Consider the following 24838-nt stretch of genomic DNA (forward strand, 5'->3'; position numbering starts at 1 on the left):
CCCTCCCTCACCTCTGTAGTAACACCTTTCCCTCCCTCACCTCTGTAGTAACACATTCCTTTCCCTCACCCCATAGTAACACATATGACATTCCCCTCCCTGTGTACTAACACATTCCCTTCCCTCACTATACAAATAGGGGAGTCACACCAACTGCCAGTGATGTTTGGCAGCACTTGGGGTGACAGTTGGTGTTTGAATATTGAACTGTGCTGCAGCCACGATGAGACAGTCAGGCAGGACATTGCACAGGGGGAGGAAACATTTTAGCCCTTTTCATCCCCTTAGGAGTAAAATTGTGAAAAATCCCTTCTTAGTGGGCACCTACGTCATGGAAGAAATATTCTCCCCGATTTCCATGTTTCTAGGTCCAGGGGTTTGGGCTGGGTGTTGATGAGTCAATCAGTCAGGACATCTGATTATATATATATTTTATTTATATTTGGGGAACAGTCCCCAGAAGTAGTGGTAAGTGTAACATGTGTGTAACACACTTGTACAACATTTGTGCTGGTTTTACTTTTAGTAAAGTACAGTACAGTTCACTTCTCACCATTGGGACCTTTGCTCTCTGACTCCTCAGCCCCGAGTGACTACACACAGGAGGTCATTAGTTTAATAGTGGAAAGTTTTACAAGTGATCTGTGCTATGCGGTAGAGAACTGTGCATTGGTCAGCAGACCTCTCTGTTTGTGGAAGCTGATAAGAACCTTAAGAACAATTGTACATTTCTGTCTGTTTCACTTTACAGGACGCTTCCCATATGAAGCACCATCAGAAGGTCACCGAAAAAGAGGGATGTCTGGTAAGTGAGGTTATTATACTATAACAGGTGCAGCACAACCGCTGTTACAATCCGCACCGTGACCAGTAGATGTGTTATACAAAGCATTCCTGAAGCAGCAGAATAACATGGTCACACAGGCAGGCGTTCAGCCCCTGCAGTTACCCATTGCGCCAGATATTTCTGCGTTTCCCAGAAGTTTGGCCGGTAGGGGAACATCCCACAGATGGCCGTCTGCAGTCCTCTTCCAGGCTGTCTGCACAAATACAACTTCTCCTTTTTGCAGGAAGTAAGATTTATTATCATTTATATAGTGCCAGCATGTGTCGCTGTGATTACAAATGATCTGAAAGGCTTCAAGGGACAGACGGATCATCTCTGAGGGAGGCTGTCCCCATACGCCCGCTAGTCGCACAAAGCTGACCTGTTTTGACCTCGACAGTCTCACCACTAAGCTAACAGACTCGCATTACTATGCAGAAATGAACTGCTGTAGATTTGCAAAGGCGCAGCTCCGTGTTCTCCCATGGATGGGTGGGTGGCTCCCGTCTGCCTGACCTGGGTAGTGGTGGTTGCGCCAAATTCAAAATTCTGTCATCTCCTCCTGCCGGAGAACAGACGCTCACAGTGGTGCTGGTGGGTTACAAGTTGGTGGTAGGCTGCTTTATTGCATAACTTGGAGTCAGGGTATATTTTTAGAAAAAAATTATTCACCGATTCTGCGTTTCCCTCCCCCCCCCCTGATTATTCTCCCATCCACCAATCTGCGCCCCATACGTTACTGATAGCTTTCAGCGATGTGCAGATCAGTTTCAGCAAGTCACAGATCTGCCAATCGCGAAAGGCCCACAAATCGGCTGATCATTACCAAACGCTAACAATCTCCAGCCCCGATTGGTTGGTGAAATCCGACATGTTGGACAACCTGATTTACCGATTCCGATCACCTAATGTTCGGAATCGGCGATCGGTGAACCCCATACATTGCCGATATTTGTACACAGTCATCTGCAAAATGGGGAATTGCCCTAATTGATTGCTGATGTTTGGGGTGGGTGCTTTAAGGTTAAAGCCATGTACTGTAGGACAGAGGGCGTGCTAGCAGCTGTAGATTAGGGCATGAGAAAGTCTAATTACAGCAATATGCTGTGGAGCGTAACATATCCAGATCAGATTTCCTGTTCTGTACTGAGACAGAAGGTGAGAGCTGTGCACTTCCTGTGTGAGCGCAGATATCAAGGTTGGTTGGCTAGTTGTATGATTTCCTTTGTGTTATCTGAATAGTCCACGGCTGTATAGTGAGGTGAGAAGTGCCCCGCAGAGTCACTAACTCCAACCCCTTCCCTTTCGTATGCCCGTAGGAGCCTGCATCTCTGCCCGTGAGCCCACATGTTCCCCATAAATATGGGTGTAGTGCCACAAAAATATTCATTTGCGCTGCACATTTTAGTAAAAGTGTTATCGGCTCTGTGCCGCGTTGTTTTGTGACTGTATGGGACCCCTCTACGGTGCGTATCTTAAGCTGGGTATACACTATGCGATCCATTAAACTATCTATCGTTCCAATGCGGATCGGAACTGCAAATCGTGCGGATTGTATAGTGCGTACAGACTGTCTGCGCTCTCGCAGTCGCATGCGATATCGTCGGCCCGATATATCGTCCGGGTACACATCGGCAAATGTGTACCCAGCTTTAGGGCTTTCTACATCAAAGAGTTACAGAGATAATATATTACTTTTCCATGTCCATTTCCATTTCTATGTACTAAGCCTTGGTGAGAGATAAAGTACCAACCAATCAGCTCCTAGCTGTCATTTTTCAAACACACCCTGTAAAGTGACTGGAGCTGATTGGTTGGTACTTGATCACCATCCACTTTGATCTCTCGCCAAGTATTAGTACACAGACCCCTTATAGTCGCCTCAACCAGATATTACACCTCCAAAAACACAGCCAGCTGTCGCTGACACGTGTAATCACCTGCCCTGTACTCACCGCAGACATGGGCTGTCTCATTGTGATCGCCTGCTATTACAGACAACATCTAATATCTCCCACCGTGTAATCACCTGCACCGCGGACATGGGCTGTCTTATTGTGATCGCCTGTCAGCACAGACAACATCTAATATCTCCCACCGTGTAATCACCTGCCCTGCACTCACCGCAGACACGGGCTGTCTCATTGTGATCGCCTGCTATTACAGACAACATCTAATATCTCCCACCGTGTAATCACCTGTCCTGCACTCACCGCAGACATGGGCTGTCTTATTGTGATCGCCTGTTATTACAGACAACATCTAATATCTCCCACCGTGTAACCACCTGCCCTGCACTCACCGCAGACATGGGCTGTCTTATTGTGACCGCCTGTTATTACAGACAACATCTAATATCTCCCACCGTGTAATCACCTGCCCTGCACTCACCGCAGACATGGGCTGTCTTATTGTGATCGCCTGCTATTACAGACAACATCTAATATCTCCCACCGTGTAATCACCTGTCCTGCACTCACCGCAGACATGGGCTGTCTTATTGTGATCGCCTGCTATTACAGACATCTAATATCTCCCACCTTGTAATCACCTGCCCTGCACTCACCGCAGACATGGGCTGTCTTATTGTGACCGCCTGTCAGCACAGACAACATCTAATATCTCCCACAGTAGCGCATTATGCAATATACAGCCATGGCCAAAAGTTGTGAGAATGACACAAGTATTGGTTTTCACAAGATTTGATGCTTCAGTGTTGTTAGACCTGTTTGTCAGATGTTACTATGGTATACTGACGTAACATTACAGCATTACATAAGTGTCACATGTTACTATGGTATATTGAAGTAACATTACAGCATTACACAAGTGTCAAAGGCTTTTATTGGCAATTACATTAAGTTTATACAGAGAGTCAATATTAGTAAAGCATCCTGAGACCATTCATGTGTGGGGTTGCTTCTCAGCCAAGGGAGTGGGAACACTCACAATTTTGCCTAAGAACACAGCCATAAATAAAGAATGGTACCATAACATCCTCCAAGGGCAACTTCTCCCAACCATCCAAAAACAGTTTGGTGACGACTAATGCCTTTTCCAGCATGATGGAGCACCTTGCCATAAGACAAAAGTGATAACTAAAGCCTTCCAACTCTCATCCTAACTTGCTGCTACATCTTCCTTCCTCCCCGCCTACCCCATCTGTGCCTTTCCTGTTCGTCTGCCCCTCCCTTAAAGAATGTAAGCTCTTTCGAGCAGGACCCTCTACCCTCTTGTGCTTCTTCCTACTGTAATTTAATTTATCTCTTACATCCCCACTAGGGCAACCAACACTCGGCTGCTTATGTGGGCGTAAAGGTCGCTAATATAGCAATGTTTATTATACATGTCCATGTCCTGCTTTGTATTGTATTGTAAGTCACTGGTTACTTATTTGTTCATGTACTGTGTAAGGCACTGCGGAACACTTGTGGCGCCATATAAATAAATGATAGTAGGTAATAATAATCATAAGTGGCTCGGGGAACAAAACATTTATATTTTGGGTCCATGGCCAGGAGTCTCCCCAGACCTTAATCCCATTGAGAACTTGTGGTCAATCCTCAAGAGGCGGGTGGACAAACAAAACCCCACAAATTCTGACAAACTCCAAGCATTGATTAGACAAGAATGGGCGGCCATTAGTCAGTATGTGGCCCAGAAGGTGAGTGACAGCATGCCAGGGCGAATTGCAGAGGTCTAGAAAAAGAAGGGTCAACACTGCAAATATTCACTCTCTGCATAAACTTAATGTAATGGTCAATAAAAGCCTTTGACACGTATGAAATGCTGTAATGTTACTTCAGTATACCATAGTAACCTCTGACACTTATGTAATGCTGTAATGTTACTTCAGTATACCATAGTAACATCTGACACTTATGTAATTCTGTAATGTTACCTCAGTATACCATAGTAACATCTGACACTTATGTAATGATGTAATGTTACCTCAGTATACCATAGTAACATCTGACACTTATGTAATGCTGTAATGTTACCTCAGTATACCATAGTAACATCTGACACTTATGTAATGCTGTAATGTTACCTCAGTATACCATAGTAACATCTGACACTTATGAAATGCTGCAATGTTACCTCAGTATACCATAGTAACATCTGACACTTATGTAATGCTGTAATGTTATCTCAGTATACCATAGTAACATCTGACACTTATATAATGCTGTAATGTTACCTCAGTATACCATAGTAACATCTGACACTTATATAATGCTGTAATGTTACCTCAGTATACCATAGTAACATCTGACACTTATGTAATGCTGTAAAGTTACCTCAGTATACCATAGTAACATCTGACACTTATGAAATGCTGCAATGTTACCTCAGTATACCATAGTAACATCTGACACTTATGTAATGTTACCTCAGTATACCATAGTAACATCTGACACTTATGTAATGCTGTAATGTTACCTCAGTATACCATAGTAACATCTGACACTTATGTAATGCTGTAATGTTATCTCAGTATACCATAGTAACATCTGACACTTATGTAATGCTGTAATGTTATCTCAGTATACCATAGTAATCTCTGACACTTATGTAATGCTGTAATGTTACCTCAGTATACCATAGTAACATCTGACACTTATATAATGCTGTAATGTTACCTCAGTATACCATAGTAACATCTGACATAAAGGTGTAAAAACACTGAAGCAGTAAATCTTGTGATAACCAATACTTGTGTCATTCTCACAACTTTTGGCCACGGCTGTAGTATGTAGGGCAGTGGTGTCAAACTCGGGCCCTCCAGCTGCAATGGAACTACACATTCCAGCTTGCAGTGCCACAGGTTTGCTACTAGGGCATGCTAAAACTGTGGCAGGGCATGCTGGGATATGTAGTCCCACAAAATCTGAAGGGCCCGAGTTTGACACCACTGATGTAGAGCATCACTAGCGGTGAGAATAAAGGACTGATACAAGCAGCTGTATAATAGGCATTTGTAGTCTTTGTGGGCCTTATACTGGAATTACACACCCCAGGCGTTCACATAGGAAGGAATGCGGCTGTTAATATATCTCTGTGTACAAATTGCTATGGGACTAACTATTCACAGAGGCCCAATTACAGCTTGTCGCAATGTGTCGGGCACTTTTTTTTGTTTGTTTTGTTAAAGAGCTTTAATGAGTGGGCGTCGCCGTGTTAATGACAGGGCATACATTGTTTTATAAAGGCGGTGATTATTATTAATTGAACGATGGTAACAATATGCAGCTTTAAGGAAACATATGCAGAGGTGTTGGCGGAATTAGGGGTTATGTTATGCACAAGCAGAAATGTGTTTGTTTCCGGGCATATAAATTGCAGCAAGTAAAGCTGACCACACGCCTAAAGATTATCTGTCCAACCGGAATCGGTATAATTTACCGCCGGATCCATGCCCGGCGTTTGGAATCCCGACAGCAGGAGGCCGGCAGAGGAGGAAATCCTGATTGTCGAAGGTAAGTATATACTAACCTAATTCTAACCCCCTAACCCTCCTTAGGGTGCCTAACCCTAACCTTCCCCCCCAGTGCCTAACCCTAATCCCCCCTCTAAGTGCCTAAACCTAACCCCCCCTTTCCCGCCGCCTAACCCTAAGTCCCCCATAGCCTAACCCTAACCTTCCCCCCCAGTGCCTAAACCTAACCCCCCCTTCCCCGCTGCCTAAAGCTAAGTCCCCCAGGGGGGGTGCCTAACCCTCCCTCCCGCTAGCCTAACCCTAACCTCCCGGGGGGGGTGCCTAACCCTAATTCCCCCTCGGGAGCCCAAAACCTAACCCTCCCCCCACCCCCCGCGCGGCTGTCCGCAGCGGCGACCGGCGTCGGTAAAATTACATGCGTCTACGTTCCAGACAACTGTATACCGGTGAACACGCGCATTTACTTCCGTGCACGCTATGCGGAACTGGTTTTTGCGTTCAATTTGCATTCAGCTCGGCATCAGGCAATATATGCCTCTCACCTATCTATGCCTATCATACATGTCTATCCGGCCGGCAAAGGGTTTGACGCATACGGCACACAGAGCTCCTACTTTGACGCCACATCACCGGATTACAAGACCCGTGCCTCCGTATATATGGCAATAACCTATGCTCAGTGTGTGCTGTGCTCCTCCTTCTCCGGCTCGCCATGCGCGATAAAGACTCCGATGATCATTGGCTTTGACCGATGGATTTAAAACGGCAACTGTATCAAATGCTAAGCCAGGCTTATTTAGCATTTATTACCGTTGCTGTTTTAAATCCATTAGGTTAAGTCGCCAATCAGCAGTGGCTTTGATAAGCTGCGTTTTAGTAAATTTAACCCCTGGTCACCATCGGAGAACATTGTGCCTGGTTCCCTGCAGGGTGCCAAGTAGGTGTGGGACCACCAGAAGCAAGTAGGACGCTCTCACTTATAAGTTGTATAACTACGTTGAATAAGAAGTGAGATGTTACGTGTTCCCAATTTATGCAAAGACACACGAAATTCACGTTTTGCATGGTAAATTATTATATATTATTTTATTCATGGCTGCATCAGAACTTCTGCTTCATGTATCTCAAGTAACATCAGCGCAGCATTTGCATTTCATGTGTTACAGTTTTGAACAGCCGGACTCGCAGCTCGCTTTCAGTTATGAACGTAAAAAAAAATTTGACAAAAAATATAAATATCACTGAACCATTATAATCTATTTGGTGAATTGGGCGCTCAGTATCACTGGAAATATTATTTCACCAGCAAATCCGTCAATTTCACCAACATGTAAATTCATACTCAATCATTGATGAAATAATCCAGAAATAATGTAACATTTAAAAGTGTCAGCTTGAGGCATGAAGGAGACCCCCCCATAGTTCCCCGTTCCTACTTGCAAGCATTAATATGACTTTTTCCAGAAACACGGCCAAAATCCCGTCCAGCTGATGTATAGGAACAGAACCCCTAGCAGCTGTCTTTCCCGGTAACTGTGTACCCTACACCAAGGAGCCTACACCACACTCTCTTAAGGGCTTCTGCGGGCGTAATGCAAGATCGTAGGCTTGGGTGCTTTACACAGATCACATAATCTGAGCCAATTTCTAATGCACATAATAAGGGGTGAGTTATTACTTATTATACCCTAGGTGTCTTTAGGAACCAGGCAGCAATCATTTCTGTATGTCCAAAAAAAACTGGGCTGCTGCTGCAAAAAGTCACTGTACCTTTTTCCACAGCAACAAAATTGTGTCCACAAAGTAGAAAGCTGCCCGTCGTGTTCCATTATAGAGAACGACTAATGAACAGGACTGTTTTGTTTTCTTTTGTTGTAGGTTCCTGGGAATGGGCCCTAGGGAGAGCAAACACAACTCCCCCAACATCGGCCGTATAAACTCAGGGTCCCACAATAATGACTCCACCGCTGGGAGCAGCACCCAGATGATCCAGCTGAAATCGGAGAATTCAAGAGCCGCTGAGCCCCTCCCCGTGTGGCCGGAGAACAGCGCCCGCTGGCAGAAGCTGTACGACGTGTACATCTGTCACAGCGAAAGCGCAACAGATCTCCTTTACGCTAAAGAGATGCTTTCATACCTGGAGGAGCAGCCGGAGGGGCTGCGATGTTTCCTTCCCCTGCGGGACATGGAAGCCGGCCTCCCCCTCTCCACGGAGATGTGCCGGGGGGCAGAGAGCAGCCACTGCTGGGTAATGCTGCTGACTCCGCGCTTCCTCTCGGACAGCTGGTGCAAGTACCAGATGCACCAATTCCTGACCCAGGATCCGTGCGGAGAAGGACGGATTATTCCAGTTCTGATGGGCCTGACGTTTTCACAGTACCCATCGGAGATGAAGCATATGTACGCCTTTAGAGGCTCGCTTAGTGACAAGAGCGTGTTCAGTAAGATTAAGAGCGCCATATTGACATGTAAGTAAATAGCAGATTATTTCCATTTTAGATTAATAAGTACACTGTAATATCCCCATAACAGCAGAACACTTAGGAGGACTAAATAATAACCCCTGTCACTCAACAGTCTAGCGTTCCCGTTAGGCTGTTTTAGCGGGGTGCGGCGCCCTGCCCTCCTTCTAGGGGGCAAAAAGCACCCTGCCCTCCAGAAGGAGGGCAAAAAGCGCCCTGCTCTCACAGCCTGCGGGTGCCGTCTTCACCGGCGGGTCACAGTGTCCCGCGGGTGGGGAAATGTGCGGTCACCCGGTCACCACCAGAGAATAGGCGCCCGGCATCTATTCTCCCTGTCGGCAGCACTTCGGGGCTGCCCGGCGTGTCCGTAAGTGCCAGGCACGCCCCCAAGAGTGACGAAAGGGCATATAAAAGTGTACAGAATTAAAATGCGCAACCAAAAAGCAGCTAGTGGGATAGTGTCAAAATACCTCCACCCTCCACCACAATAGTAAAATAAAACCAAAGTGACACCACACCACCAGCGCTAACGCCTCTACAATACTTAGAGTAAATGGTGGATAAATCCAAAGTTCATGGACAGTGGATGGTCAGACGACTCTCAAACACAGCATAGTCCGTAGAAATAAATAGCATATGTCCCCATATGAAAAAGAGGATTGGCATATAGTGAAGTACAGTTTTAATATATAAAAAAACACATAACAAATAACACACAGAGGAATCCTTTTCTAATGTGCAAAAATAGTAAACAGTCAATTCTTTAAGAATGAGATCCCCAACCAGCCAAAATGCAAACAATTACCAGCTGAGTTAGGAAAATTTGCAACAGTCCGGTCTTTATATACGCCGGTGAATAAGCCGCCATCCAGAATCTGTCCGGAACATGTACCAGGAGGAGACATCTACCGCCCCTGTCCAGCAGCTTCAGAAATTCATGAAATTTGGAGGACTTTGGATTTATCCACCATTTACTCTCAGTATTGTAGATGCGTTAGCGCTGGTGGTGTGGTGTCACTTTAGTGACGAAAAGGGGATGCGTCTTATAGACACGCCCCCTTTTCAATGGCCACGCTCCCCTTACGGACGACGCGCGCACAGAAGTGCCCTCTCTAGCTCCGGCGCCCTGCCTGCCGCCAGAGCTAGAGTGAACACTAGCCGTCGGTCCCATAATGCCGCAGGCCTCACCGGCGGTTTATGTGTTTTTACACTGAAGGTGCAACAGAGGTGTCTCAGACATACTTGCTCCAACGTCCTCTCAGCTGGGGGTAGGAGACGTATTGCTAACATTCATCTGCTTAAGGAAGTAGTGAAAAGGAATGCTGATAGAGTTTTCAGCTTCGGAAAGTGACCAGGACACTTATTGCATGTTAGTGAATTTCTGCATTGAAATGATTACATATTGTGACACCGGTTCTCCACTTAAGCTAATAGCTCTTCAAGTCACCTAATGTAAGCACAGGGACAGACCGTACAGTAAGCTGGAGGGAAGGTGCAGCCTTGGATAATTTGCACATCGCTGCAGTCAGTAACTATTGGGGACAGCACTGATTTCTCACCTTTCCCGCGCTAGGCTGCGTTTCTCAGTAGCTGTTTCTGATTCGCACCCAGATGCTGCTGCGTCTTTATGCTAATGCCGCGGTCGATTTTGTGAATACTGAGGCGCTATACGTTACACACTGACACACTTTAAAAGATCCACAGGTGGGGCAAATTATTTCAGTTGTAATTCTGTGAGGAGACCTGGAAAACATGCACTGTTGGTAGCTCTCGAGGACCAGGGTTGTAAATGGGTGGGGTGAGAGTGGATGGCATAAGAATGAGCAAGGTGAGAGTGAGTGGGATGTATTTGGGTGAGTGGATGGATGGCATGAGAATGAGCAAGATGAGTGAGTGGGATATAATTGGGTGGGGTGAGTGGACTGATGGCATGAGAATGAGCAAGATGAGAGTGAGAGGGATGTAATTGGGTGGGGTGAGTAGATGGCATGAGAATGAGCAAGATGAGAGTGAGAGGGATGTAATTGGGTGGGGTGAGAGTGGATCGATGGTATGAGAATGAGCAAGGTGAGAGTGAGTAGTATGTAATTGGGTGGGGTGAGTGGATGGATGGCATGAGAGAGAGTAGGATGTAATTGGGTGGGGTGAGTGGATGGATGGCATGAGAATGAGCAAGGTGAGAGTGAGAGCGATGTAATTGGGTGGGGTGAGTGGATGGATGGCATGAGAGAGAGTAGGATGTAATTGGGTGGGGTGAGTGGATGGATGGCATGAGAGAGAGTAGGATGTAATTGGGTGGGTGAGTAGACTGATGGCATGAGAATGAGCAAGATGAGAGTGAGTGGGATGTAATCGGGTGAGTGGACTGATGGCATGAGAATGAGCAAGATGAGAGAGTGGGATGTAATTGGGTGGGGTGAGTGGATGGATGGCATGAGAATGAGCAAGGTGAGAGTGAGTAGGATCTAAGGGCCTGATTCAGACCCGCTCGCAAGCGGGTCGATGGTGGCCCAGTGCGCATGCGCGAGACCCGGATAGCGACGGGCAATCCGTCGCTCCGTGTCTCGTACCAAAGGGGGCGTGCTGTCGATGTTGAGTGACAGCACACCCCCTTTGGTGGGCAGGCCAGGGGCGTGGCTGCCCAGACGGAGGCATTCCCATGGGAACGCCTACCGTCTGGGGCCGGCCCCACTGACATCTATCAGAGCCGAAAGCACTCTGGGGCTTGCGGCAACGAGACCCTACCACAAGGGTCTTGTCGCAAGCCCGAAGGTCGTGATGGTCTTGACCATCGCAACCATCTTCCTGGCCGCTCGCTATAGCTGTGGGTAGTCACCGCCGCTCTAAAAAACCAGAGGGCCAGTCCTGATTCAGAGCGAGCGCTCTGTCAGAGCGTCTGGCTCTGAATCAGGGCCTAAGTGTGCGGGTTGAGAATGGATGGATGGCAAGAAAACGAGGAATGAGAGTGGATGGATGGCATGAGAATGAGCAAGATGAGAATAAGAAGGATGTAATTGGGTGGGGTGAGTGGATGGATGGCATGAGAATGAGCAAGATGAGAGTGAGAGGGATGTAATTGGGTGGGGTGAGTGGACGGATGGCATGAGAATGAGCAAGATGAGGGTGAGAGGGATGTAATTGGGTGGAATGAGAGTGGACAGCATGAGAATGAGCAAGATGAGAATGAGAAGGATGTAAGTGGGTGGGGTGAGTGGATGGATGGCATGAGAATGAGCAAGATGAAAGTGAGAAGGATGTAAGTGGGTGGGTTAGTGGATGGATGGCATGAGAATGAGCAAGATGAGAGTGAGAGGGATATAAGTGGGTGGGGTGAGTGGATGGATGGCAAAGGAATGAGCAAGATGAGAGTGAGAGGGATGTAATTGGGTGGAATGAGAGTGGACAGCATGAGAATGAGCAAGGTGAGAGTGAGAGGGATGTAATTGGGTGGAATGAGAGTGGACAGCATGAGAATGAGCAAGGTGAGAGTGAGAGGGATGTAATTGGGTGGAATGAGAGTGGACAGCATGAGAATGAGCAAGATGAAAGTGAGAAGGGTGTAAGTGGGTGGGGTGTGTGGATGGATGGCATGAGAATGAGTAAGATGAAAGTGAGAAGGATGTAAGTGGGTGGGGTGAGTGGATGGATGGCATGAGAATGAGCAAGATGAGAGTGAGAAGGATGTAATTGGGTGGAATGAGAGTGGACAGCATGAGAATGAGAAGGATGTAAGTGGTTGGGGTGTGTGGATGGATGGCATGAGAATGAGCAAGATGAGAGTGAGAAGGATGTAAGTGGGTGGGGTGTGTGGATGGATGGCATGAGAATGAGCAAGATGAAAGTGAGAAGGATGTAAGTGGGTGGGGTGTGTGGATGGATGGCATGAGAATGAGCAAGATGAGAGTGAGAGGGATGTAATTGGGTGGAATGAGAGTGGACAGCATGAGAATGAGCAAGATGAGAGTGAGAAGGGTGTAAGTGGGTGGGGTGAGTGGATGGATGGCATGAGAATGAGCAAGATGAGAGTGAGAGGGATATAAGTGGGTGGGGTGGATGGATGGCATGAGAATGAGCAAGATGAGAGTGAGAGGGATGTAATTGGGTGGAATGAGAGTGGACAGCATGAGAATGAGCAAGATGAAAGTGAGAAGGGTGTAAGTGGGTGGGGTGAGTGGATGGATGGCATGAGAATGAGCAAGATGAGAGTGAGAGGGATGTAAGTGGGTGGGGTGAGTGGATGGATGGCATGAGAATGAGCAAGATGAGAGTGAGTGGAATAAGAGTGGACAGAATTAATGTGAAGGGGATGAGAGTGGAGTGGGCATGGGTAGAGTGAGTGCGGGATGACTGAGTGGCCCAGGAAATGCAGAAGTAAATAGGGTATCAAAATTTTGTGGTGGATATGCTATCTGTTAGTAAGAACAAACAGAACTGTAACCTATATAATTTAATTTTTTATTTATTTTATTTTTTTGTTTTTAGATCTGAAGAAGCTGCTGACTGTTACAATTGACCAAGTTCCCTCAATTTCAGCCACCAGTGACATGGCCATGAGGAGCTCTGCAACACAGGAATCCACTAGTGACATGCCCATGAGGAGCTCGACAACACAGGAATCCACCAGTGACCTGTCCGTGAGGAGCTCTACAACACAGGAATCCACCAGTGACATGTCCGTGAGGAGCTCTACAACACAGGAATCCACCAGTGACATGGCCATAAGGAGCTCTACAACACAGGAAACCACCTGTGATATGTCTGTAAGGAGCTGTGGGACACAGGAGTCCACCAATGATATGTCTGTGAGGAGCTATGGGACACAGGAGTCCACCAGTGACATTTCCATGAGGATCTCTACAACACGGGAATCCGCTTGTGACATGTCTGTAAACAGCACTACAACACAGGAAATCACGAGTGACATGTCCGTGAGGAGCTCTACAACACAGGAGTCCATGAGTGACATCTCCCGTGGCGCAGAGCTCCGCACCAACTCCTCCAGTAAGGTGTCCTTGAACTCTGTAACACCCGACTCCAGCATCAACCAGTCACTGAGAGACCATGAGACAGATGAGTTCAGCACTAACAGAAACTGTATGGAAAAGACAAAGATATGTAAAAAGGTACAAGAGAGACCCTGCAACACGGAGGAGTCCAAAGCTTCGTTCCATGACAAAAATACGGACTTTCCTGGGTCACTGACCTCCAGGACTAATAAAGATTCTTGTTCAAGGTGTAGTGGTGCCCAAGTAGTGAGCAAAGACTCTCATAGCTGTTGGATTGGTAGAGACACAAGTTGCAGTAGGGTGCAGTCAGTGACCATGGACCTTCATGCACACTCGCGTGATCTGTACACTAGTTGCACGGGTGCTCAAGCAGCAAACCAGGACATTTGTCCTTCTTACGGCAATTTATACACAAGTTGTAGCGTGCGAGCAGTGACTAAGGACACACAGCACAGCAGTGACTTAGATACGCACAGCAATAGGGTGGTCAGCGACGCAGTAGATGACTCAGTGTTTCCAGATCAGTGTCTACCTAACCGTTGAATGCGGCACCTGCCACAAACCTCACCCGCAGCCTGGCGCGCACCACAAAATAACAGGGCGGCTTTCGGTATTCTGGCGCAGTCCGTAATTGTTTTTAAGTCATTATGGACTGTGGAGGCCATGTTTGCGATCCATTTGCTAAAACTAGTGCGCAGGAAACAAGTTGGCTTTTAATTGACTTCACTGTACTAGAAAAATACCAGAAGCACATTGGTTGCTCTGGGTTACAGTAACATTTTTCCCGTGCAACAGTTTCCAGTAAAGCCCCAATGCTTCTGGTTATTATCACAGCTGTGCCAAGGGTTAAACAGGATACCGAAGAGTAGTGTGGACACTATAAAGCTTTGTTGGTGCGCTCAATCCGGATTACATCCACACTAGGTTGTCACACTACTTGGATGCGATGTGTCTCAGTACAGTAACGTATGCAGGAGACGCAGCTCATTGATTCACAAGGAAGCAGTGACATCACTGGGAAATGAGGCGACGAGTGAGCCCGCAGGCCGATTATCGCCCCCGCTTTGTGTAGGTGAGGGGTCTACTACCAATAAGCCTTTGAGTGTTAAACTTTATAATAGCAGGTGCTTACCGTGCCTAATGGGGACAGTCTGAGGCTTTATAACTTTGGCCCTGTAAAAATGTCCCCATTTTCCAGTATTGACAACACATCCGGGAAGATTCCGTTTATTTCTGGCTCTTCCATGCAATTCCAGCCACCTGTCCCTACTTTCTCACCTGTACAAGGTGATATTTATTGCGGAGGATTATTTAAATAATCAAATTGGGGAAACTTGTCATGATATTTATTTACTGAGACAGAACCATGCGGCTCACGGCTAGGAGCCCCAACTCGGCTGGAAACCAGTTTTACATCTCGCCAACTTTGGAGGAAGTAGAATCTATTGAGAAATAAAAGATTATTAGTGTGTTTTTCTTTAGTAACACTTTCATGCTTTTATTTTGCGTTTTCCTGAATAATCTGTTCTGGACGGGAGGGATGGTAGCGCACAGCCCCCGGGAGGTATGCTGTCTATAAGCCTGGGGACCTGATTCAGACCTGCTCGCTAGATGCGTATGCAAATTTGGGAGGGCAGACGAGCGCACGGCAAGGCATTAGCACGCCCACCATGTCTTGGCGTGCGATCGCTCTGTGTATGCAGACGCCCACCAGCCTGTATTAAGACGCCCACTTGCTCACGTCATCTCCAGGAAGCGTATGCGACCATCGGATGCGATCGCAGCACTTGTGGCTGACTATACCCTACCGCAAGCACCGCGAGCATTTCAGTGTAAAAATCAGCAAGGTGACGTGTAGTATGACGCTGTCTCTAAATTATGCACGACTCTGAAATGGTGTTAAGACGCTCAGGCACGCCTGCATTCACACCTCCACTCCCCGTTTTTAATGGCCAGCCCCTGTCACCACCCACAAATGGCTTCCCCTGTCACTCACTGCTGGGAAGTCTGCGCAGCGAGCGAACGCTTCCCGATCTCTCGTAGTGGTTCGCGCCCTGCGATAAATGTGAACCATCGGCAGCTACGAGCGAACGCATATTAGCGAGCGGGTCTGATTCAGGTCCTGAGTCTCTTGTGTTTATTTACTTAGCGTTGAGTTCTGAAACCCGGCGCTTCCGATCGTGTTTATGCCCGCAATGTAAAAGGACAGGGCTTTTACTAGCAAAACGCCACTAATAATATTGCCGTTTACATTTCGTGCATAAACACAATGGGAAGCGCCGGCTTTTAGTAAATTAACCCCTTTGACTTCTTGCTAGGGATGTCATTGGTGTTGGTAAATAAATATCTGCTTAATGTAACTTTTCTAGGCGACAGCTGTGACTCAATATTCTTATTATCCTTTATATGGCGCCACAAGGGTTCTGCAACGCCTAACAAAGTACATAAACAATTGAGCAGAACAAGAGAACAGTAACTTACAGTACGAGCCAATGCGGGACAAGGACATGGTATATAAATAAGTATCACATTGGCAGAAGTCAAGGGTTAGGCGCCCTAAGTAATAGTAAGAGAAGAAAATGCACATGGGGGATGAGGGCCCTGCTCGTGAGAGCTTACAGTCTAAAGAGGAGGGCAAGACAGACGGGTGACACAGATGGGGTAGATAGTGAGCAGGGCACAGAGTCACGGTAAACCTGACTCTTGCAGACTCATTGGATTACATCATTGAGATCTGATCTGTGAGTAATTTGGACATGCATGTCTAGCACTAAGTCGTACAATTAGATTGCAGTGATCCTGTCCATTTAGAGGCCAATGGCTTTTGTCCTAATGTACAGTCAGGTGCATAAATATTGGGACATTGACAGACTGTTCATATTTTGGCCTCTATCACCACCACAATGGCTTTGAAATGAAACAAACAAGATGTGCTTTAACTGCAGACTTTCAGATTTAATTTGAGGGTAATTACATCCAAATCAGGTGAACGGTGTAGGAATTACAATGGTTTCTATATGTGCCTCCCACTTTTTAAGGGGCCAAAAGTAATGGGACAAACTAAACAATCCTAAATCAAACTTTCACTTTTTAATACTTTGTTGCAAATCCTTTGCAGGCAATTACAGCCTGAAGTCTGGAACGCATAGACATCACCAGACGCTGGGTTTCATCCCTGGTGATGCTCTGCCAGGCCTCTACTGCAAATGTCTTCAGTTCCTGCTTGTTCTTGGGGCATTTTCCTTTCAGTTTTGACTTCATCAAGTGAAATGCATGCTTAATCGGATTCAGGTCAGGGGATTGACTTGGCCATTGCATAATATTCCACTTTTTAGCCTTAAAAACTCTTTGGTTGCTTTTGCAGTATGCTTCGGGTCATTGTCCATCTGCACTGTGAAGCGCCGCCCAATGAGTTCTGAAGCATTTGACTGAATATGAGCATATAATATTGCCCGAAACACTTCAGAATTCATTCTGCTGCTTTTGTCAGCAGTCACATCATCAATAAATACAAGGGAACCAGTTCCATTGGCAGCCATACATGCCCACGCCATGACACTACCACCACCATGCTTCACTGATGAGGTGGTATGTTTTGGATCATGAGCAGTTCCTTTCCTTCTCCATACTCTTCTCTTCCCATCACTCTGGTACAAGTTGATCTTTGTTCCAGAACTGTAATGGCTTTTTTATATGTTGTTTGGCAAACTCTAATCTGGTCTTCCTGTTTTTGAGGTTCACCAACGGTTTACATCTTGTGGTGAACCCTCTATATTCACTCTTGTGAAGTCTCTTGATTGTTGACTTTGACACATATACACCTACCTCCTGGAGAGTGTTCTTGATTTGGCTAACTGTTGTGAAGGGGTTTTTCTTCACCAGGGAAATAATTCTTCTGTCATCCACCACAGTTGTTTTCCGTTGTCTTCCGGGTCTTTTGGTGTTGCTGAGCTCTCCGGTGCGTTCTTTCTTTTTAAGAATGTTCCAAACAGTTGATTTGGCCACATCTAATGTTTTTGCTATCTCTCTGATGGGTTTGTTTTGATTTTTCAGCCTAATGATGGCTTGCTTCACTGATAGTGACAGCTCTTTGGATCTCATATTGAGAGTCGACAGCAACTGATTCCAAATGCAAATGTCACACCTAGAATCAACTCCAGACCTTTTACCTGCTTAATTGATAATGAAATAACAAGGGAATAGCCCACACCTGTCCATGAAATAGCTTTTGAGTTGATAGTCCCATTACTTTTGGCCCCTTAAAAAGTGGGAGGCACATATAGAAACCATTGTAATTCCTACACCATTCACCTAATTTGGATGTAATTACCCTCAAATTAAATCTGAAAGTCTGCAGGTAAATCACATCTTGTTTGTTTTATTTCAAAGCCATTGTGGTGGTGAATAGAGGCCAAAATATGAAAATTCTGTCAATGTCCCAATATTTATGCACCTGACTGTACCTACATACTGCTTAAAGGGTAACTCCAGTGTCCAGTGAAAAAATGATATTTGCTTGTGCCGCGTAGGTTCTACACCTTACTGTAGTAACTCCTGACCTCACCTAATGATACCTCAGGAACACACTGTGCCCGATTTAGGAACATAGAATTTGACGACAGATAAGAACCACTTGGCCCATCTAGTCTGCCCCTTTTCATTTATCCTTTTGGCAACCTTACGATTTAGAGGCGAACGTAGGGCGAGCCGCACGCACCTGACCAATGCTTTCATTCTGCGCTTGCGACCCAGTGGTGACCGCTCTGAGACACAGATCAAAATTGCAGGCAGAGAGGCTTTTAGTGGGTGTTTCAGGGAGTCGACGGGGGGTGGCCAGCCAGACGCGGGCATGTTGCAGTTGGCGACTGCGTCTAACAGGAGGCCATGCTCAGATGGAGAAATTGTTCTGATATTGCGACCGATGTTGCGCCTTAGAACGTGCCGCGATGGAATAGCCCTGCAGCCAGTGGGCGTCTCAGTAGGCTGAGAAGTGGTCACACAATTTGCATAAAGTCGCTGTCGTGTAAAAAGACTCTGTCATGGCGGCGACTCCTTGCACCTCTGAATCAGGCGCACTATTGTGCATGACAGAACTTCCTTAGAGACGTGTAACCATGAAAGTAAATTGCACAGTGTGTTTCTGAGTTTTCGCAGACTGATTGGAGGCAGACGTCCCATTCCCAGTACTAACAGTTATTCCAGCATATTGTGGTACTCGGCATAATGATGTTAATTAGACAAAATAATTTTTCAGTGAAGAGAAGAGTCAGCTAATCTGCTTTTCCATTCGGCAGCATCTGTGGCTGGGGATTTCTATTATTTGGGCATTGCAAAACAGTTTATCATTCGGCAATACAAACCAAACCACATCGAGACATCAGCGGTAGATCTGTGGTACATTACATTGTGAACATACGTTGATGGCCCTGCAAGGACCAATAAAAAAAAAACAATATTACACTTCACTACGAAGAAACCAAAGGAATAGCCAAGATGTGTATTTCCATAGAGAAAAAAAAGAATGGAAATAATTATAGTATTTTGCAGTACAAATATGTGGCTGAAATAACATGGGAGCGAGGCGTCTGTCCGTGCTATATCTGCCAACTCAAGGAGACACGTGGGTCCTGCGCAGCCATCCTAGTAAGATACTAAGGGGTCCTTTTTTTCAACTCGATTTGCATCGCCGAATCTCGGGTGAGTTGATGCTTCTGAAACCAGGGCCGGATTATAGGGAGGGCGACAGGGGCGGTCGTCGCGGGGCCCCCACACACTGTCCCCGGCCTGCCCGCTCCCCAAGATGAAGTTTTTTTATTTTAATGGGGCCGCCTGCCATGGCCTGCTTTTAGGCTCCGCCCCCTCCCTGCATTTGGCTCCGCCCCTTCTGCTGCTGCTGCCCCTGATCTTGGTAAGAAATAATGTTTATATGTGTGTCTGCATGTGTGTGTGTGTGTGTGTGTCTATATGTATATATGTGTGTGTCATATATATATATATATATATATACAGTATATATCGGGCAGGCAGCCCAATGTATGTGTGTGTCATATATATATATACAGTATATATCGGGCAGGCAGTCCGATGTATGTGTGTGTGTATATATATATATATATAAAAATAAAACTTTTATTGAAAGGGGCCCCCACAGATCTTAATCCGGCCCTGTCTGAAACTCACAAATTTACTAAGAAGTGAGTTTAGCTGAGAGTGAGTTGGCTGATGGTGAAGCAGATCGAGATAACTCCCCAAGTAGCAAGTTTAGATAGAGATTACGCACCCGAGACTGCAGTGTCTTCTCTCTGCCTAACTCTCCCGATCAAGCAGCCTGCACCATCAGTGAGATATGTGAAGGCTTCTTGTGTGTTGTACTTGTAAAAAAAAGGTTAATATTCTTTAAAACAATTATGTAGGGCCCCCCCTCCAAAAAAAAAAAAAAAGCATAACCAGCCCCAGGTTGCTCAGCCAGTCCTGGTTCATAAAAATAAGGGGCACTCGGGATGCTGGCATCGGCATTCTGAGCACCGGAATACCCTCGGTCAGGATAATGACCGCATCCCCCCCAGAGAAGTGGGTTTGTTTTTCTAGGATCTGGGATCTCCTGGTCATGCTGATGGAGAAAGCACAATAAGTCCATGTCGCCTATAAAGCCCTGTTCCAGGGAGGTATTCGTATATGTGGAGTCTCTATGAAGCCAGTCACGCAAGTGTCTTACAAGGGCTGCATGGTTTTAGGTCACAACATTTGGGAAGTTTATGCCCCCATTTGATTTGGGTTGACAAAGTTTTTCGCAGAGCCATTCGGGTATGCCCCCCCCCCCTTCCAAATAAATCTGTGACACGAGCATGAACTTACTTCCACTTTATCACCGGGAGCGATTGTGGCTGGGGAACTTTTATTTTTTTTCATTCGTTTTAGTCATTCTGAGACATAAATAACAGAACCATCATTAGTGTCAATAATACAACAAAGACACCAAATTCACAATAGAGAAAAATGACAACAATGTAACAGAACATGCCTAACGGCAGCTTAAAGGTCAGTGTTACACCGGAGAAGAGGGAACACACTGAGACCCAAATAGAATCTTTCCGATCACAAAGTTTTCAGCGTTCTTCTTCCAATCAAAGTAACAGCGCGCCAGTAATTACGCTCCTGCACCGCGGCAACTTAGCAAACAAATGGTAAACAAGCAGAAGAACAGAGGGGAGAGGCGGCTGTAGCCACAAGCTGAATACGATCCCCAGTTGTGGGAGTATAGCAGCAAATTTACCAGAAAAGAGAAAATAACAAGGGAGTCACCACAATTATACACTGCAGGGAGCAGACACAAACCTGCAGCTATATCAGTAACCATCCCCAGATGGCCTCGGAAAGGTGCATTTGTGTCCGCAATGAGCAAGCGCATCCCATCAGTACCCGTAAAAGTGATGACCCCACGCTGCTACTTCCTCAGTGTCTGTGACAGGCTGGTACCATGGCGCTTATGGACCATACTTATCTATGTGTACTGCTACATCTGAGAGGCGTGACATACATGTGATGGGCGTGTGCTGCTACATCTGAGAGGCGTGTCCTACATGTGATGGGCGTGTGCTGCTACATCTGAGAGGCGTGTCCTACATGTGATGGGCGTGTGCTGCTACATCTGAGAGGCATGTCCTACATGTGATGGGCGTGTGCTGCTACATCTGAGAGCTGTGTCATACATGTGATGGGCGTGTGCTGCTACATCTGAGAGGCGTGTCCTACATGTGATGGGCGTGTGCTGCTACATCTGAGAGGCGTGACATACATGTGATGGGCGTGTGCTGCTACATCTGAGAGCTGTGTCATACATGTGATGGGCGTGTGCTGCTACATCTGAGAGGCGTGTCCTACATGTGATGGGCGTGTGCTGCTACATCTGAGAGGCATGTCATACATGTGATGGGCGTGTACTGCTACATCTGAGAGGCATGTCATAAAATGTATTTACATCCAAATGTAAATGAGCCCCAAAGCAGTTAGTAAGATCTACTTGTTGATGAAAACACACTGATACTTCTCAGAAAATACATGTAGCCATAGGGATCATTGTGCCTTATACCCAATGCAGGGAAATGATACTAATGATCCCATTTGAATGTATATATCTCTGTTATATAATAACAGCTACATTATGGGGGTAAGGTGCAATTGGGGAGATTGCTGGACTCTTCAGGGAGTTAGGGAGATTGTTACTATTTCAGGGAGTCTCCCCGACAATCAGGGAGAGTTGGAAAGTATGTTATGGTGATGTCATAGCGCAGCTCATAGCCTAGCAAAGAGAATAAGTTGAGAGTATTGACTCCAGCTCACCCCTCCCCATAGAAAAAACTAGGGTGGCGTGCTTCCAGGGGCAGGGCACGGGATGCAGCTGACACCCCAGTGGTCAGAATGCCGACGCTGGAATCCCAACACCAGTCAGAATCCCGGTGCCAGCATCTCGACGGTAAGTATTGGGGTTGGCGTTAGGCACTAGGGTTAAGGTTAGGCTGCGGGGGAGGGCGAGGGTTAGGGTTTGGCTGCTGGGGGGGTAGGTTAGGTTTAGGCTCCGGGGAGGGGTAGGGTACTTACCGGCGGGTGTAGGTATTCTAAACCCAGTTGGGATATCGGCATCCTGAGCACCGGCATCCCGTACCCAAGCCCAGGGCACATTGTGCACAAAGGGCCCTGACTTCGGCACGTAAACCAGGTACACACTGTGATTTTTCATTCAAACCAACAATCAGAGCAATTTCTCTGCAAGTGGAAGTGACCCGTTATCTGCACTACGCAATTTATATTAGAAATCTGGCGAATTTTTAGCTCATGGACCGGTAATTTGCATATACCCGCCCACACGGATGATGAGGTAAACATAAAATATCGTAGGAAATATGGTCTGATAATCGTGAGTGCCCACACACTGCACGATATCGAGACCTTGTGATCGATATCTTCTAGCAAGTCTGACCCATCCGATAATAGAAGAAGAGCGTTTGTGGTCTTTTTGTGATGTTTTTTGTTTTTGTTTAATTGAACCGTTCATGCCTAAACACTACATGAAATAACAGGCCGATCAGCCGATTATTGGCAAATCGGCCCAATGATTGTATAGTGATTACCTGGCCTTAGAGTACCCACTGATTCACAGAGATGAAATAACTCAAAACACCAATTAGCTGAATACAAATAATCAGTCTCTGTATTAGGCAACAGAACTCGTCTGATTTCCTTTCTCTGGAGAATTGCGTTTATTAGACCACACGACCATGGTAGATGGACCAGCTGTGACTTTTCTGCCATCAGATTCTATTTTAGACTGTACATTTATCAGACAGGAAGCATTGTGCGTCCAGAAATAAACAAGACTTCCCTGAAGTATAAAAGCGTGCATACTATTACTGCCTGAACCCACAGAACAAAAGAGGGACTGATGTTATAGAGTCATTTCTGCTACAACTGAAATTCCAGTTTTTGGCAGAGTTCTATCGTTTAAATATAACTGGTGGATAGTACACTGGGTCTGGAGTTCCATCCAATTCGACATCTGATACAATCCTACTAGAGTGCAAGCATTTCTAAACCATTTGGCTAAGATCCGATATAGTATATGGGGTGAGGCCTAGCCAGAGTTGCCGACTTTTAGCTCCCTTCTTCCAGGAGGGAGCTGTCGAGCTTCATCAGCGGGGGGCGTGCTGCGTCAAAAGGGGGCGTGGCCTAGCAAATGACGCGCCAATGGAAGCGGAGCATGGGCATGGCAGCGCGATCGCATCAACGTGGCCCCGCCCCCTCTTCATAAAGCTGAGCTTAATGGCATTGTGAAACAGGGGGCGGGGCCACGATGACTCGATTCAGCACAAATTGCGTCACCTGTCCCCCCCCCTGCTGCCGGGGTTTATACTTTAAGCATGCCTGCGTTCGGATCTCCACTCCCCATTTTCAAGCACCTTCCCCTGTTACCACCCACATAACGCCTCCTCCTGTCACTCAAAATAGCAGGCATTCGCTATTTAGCGAACAAACGATTTACGGCCGCACTGACTGGTTCGCGCATGCGTATTACGATCCGTACGCATGCGCAGTTGGGCAAACATCGCTTGGTGCGAACGAGCGGCCGCTTACGAGCGGCTCTGATTCAGGCCCAGAGATCAGAGCGTACAGCTGCTGGTACGCGTTTGCAAATAGCAGCAACTGTTTTTTTTTAAGTGGACGATCAAGGGCAACAACAATTTTTAATGATCACAAGGAATGAGAATGGAGCAGAAACCCCTGTACAAGTAGCAGGACCACAGGGACAGCAGTCCACTGCATACATATTGAACCCTAACTTTAGGGGACAGACTAGAAGAACATGAACGGTACAGGCAAGAGGGTCCACCGAAGCTGTCAGGGAAGAGGGGGAGTTAGAGCAAGCTCAAATAGAGAAAATAAATTGGGGTCCGCACGAACTGGTGCAAATAGCTGCCCGATTTAGACAACGGAATGGGGAGGGCCTTCTGGAGTGGGTTCTCTGAGTGTGGGAGGAGGGTGGTGACAGTATTAGTTTGGAGGGTTCCGAGGCAGCCCAGCTGGGATCCATATGTAATGACCTTCGGGGTGCGTCTGCATATTCAGCAAGCCCATAACTCTCCAGGCGGAATGGACTGTATTGTATGCCATTAGAAAAGCTATTGCAGCAGTACATCCAAATCCCATGGATCTTGTCCCGAGCAGCCCTTGGAGTGATATAGGAACAGGCATACACAGGGTGAGAGTGTTGGGATGTATGTCTGGTGTGGAGAAACAAGGGCAAATGCCAGATGTGATTCAAAGTTGGACTGGACCTAATATGACTGAAATGACACCTCGCCTTACACAACTGTTTTTGAAATATGCTCCATCCATATACAGTATAAAACACCACTGTTTATTGTGTTAGGAGTTAATGGTGATGCAGACACAGCACATCAGACAGTGTGTGAAAGTTTGGGTCAGTAAGACGCATTGGGAGATAGAGAGATACGGGGTGTGGGAGGTGTCCGTCATACTATGAGTGCCGTTCAGTTGCTAAATTGCGGTGCAAGTCGCTTTAGAAAGAATTGCTTTCCAGTCTAATCGT

The 24838-nt window shown here is 46.5% G+C and overlaps 1 protein-coding gene across 1 annotated transcript in view; it reads left to right on the forward strand.

Moving 5' to 3' along the window:
- TIRAP (TIR domain containing adaptor protein) overlaps nt 1–14283 on the forward strand; it is a 47681-nt gene extending 33398 nt beyond the window's left edge. The window contains 4 exon segments of the mRNA XM_088481826.1: nt 770–805; nt 8145–8734; nt 13211–14170; nt 14173–14283. Coding sequence (XP_088337952.1) covers nt 770–805; nt 8145–8734; nt 13211–14170; nt 14173–14195 — 1609 coding nt within the window. The 3' untranslated portion in view covers nt 14196–14283.
- Nucleotides 14284–24838: the final 10555 nt, after the last annotated feature.

This window comes from Taudactylus pleione, unplaced genomic scaffold (genome assembly GCF_031769625.1).
Source record: "Taudactylus pleione unplaced genomic scaffold, aTauple2 ptg000278l, whole genome shotgun sequence".
NCBI classification, from domain to species: Eukaryota; Metazoa; Chordata; class Amphibia; order Anura; family Myobatrachidae; genus Taudactylus; species Taudactylus pleione.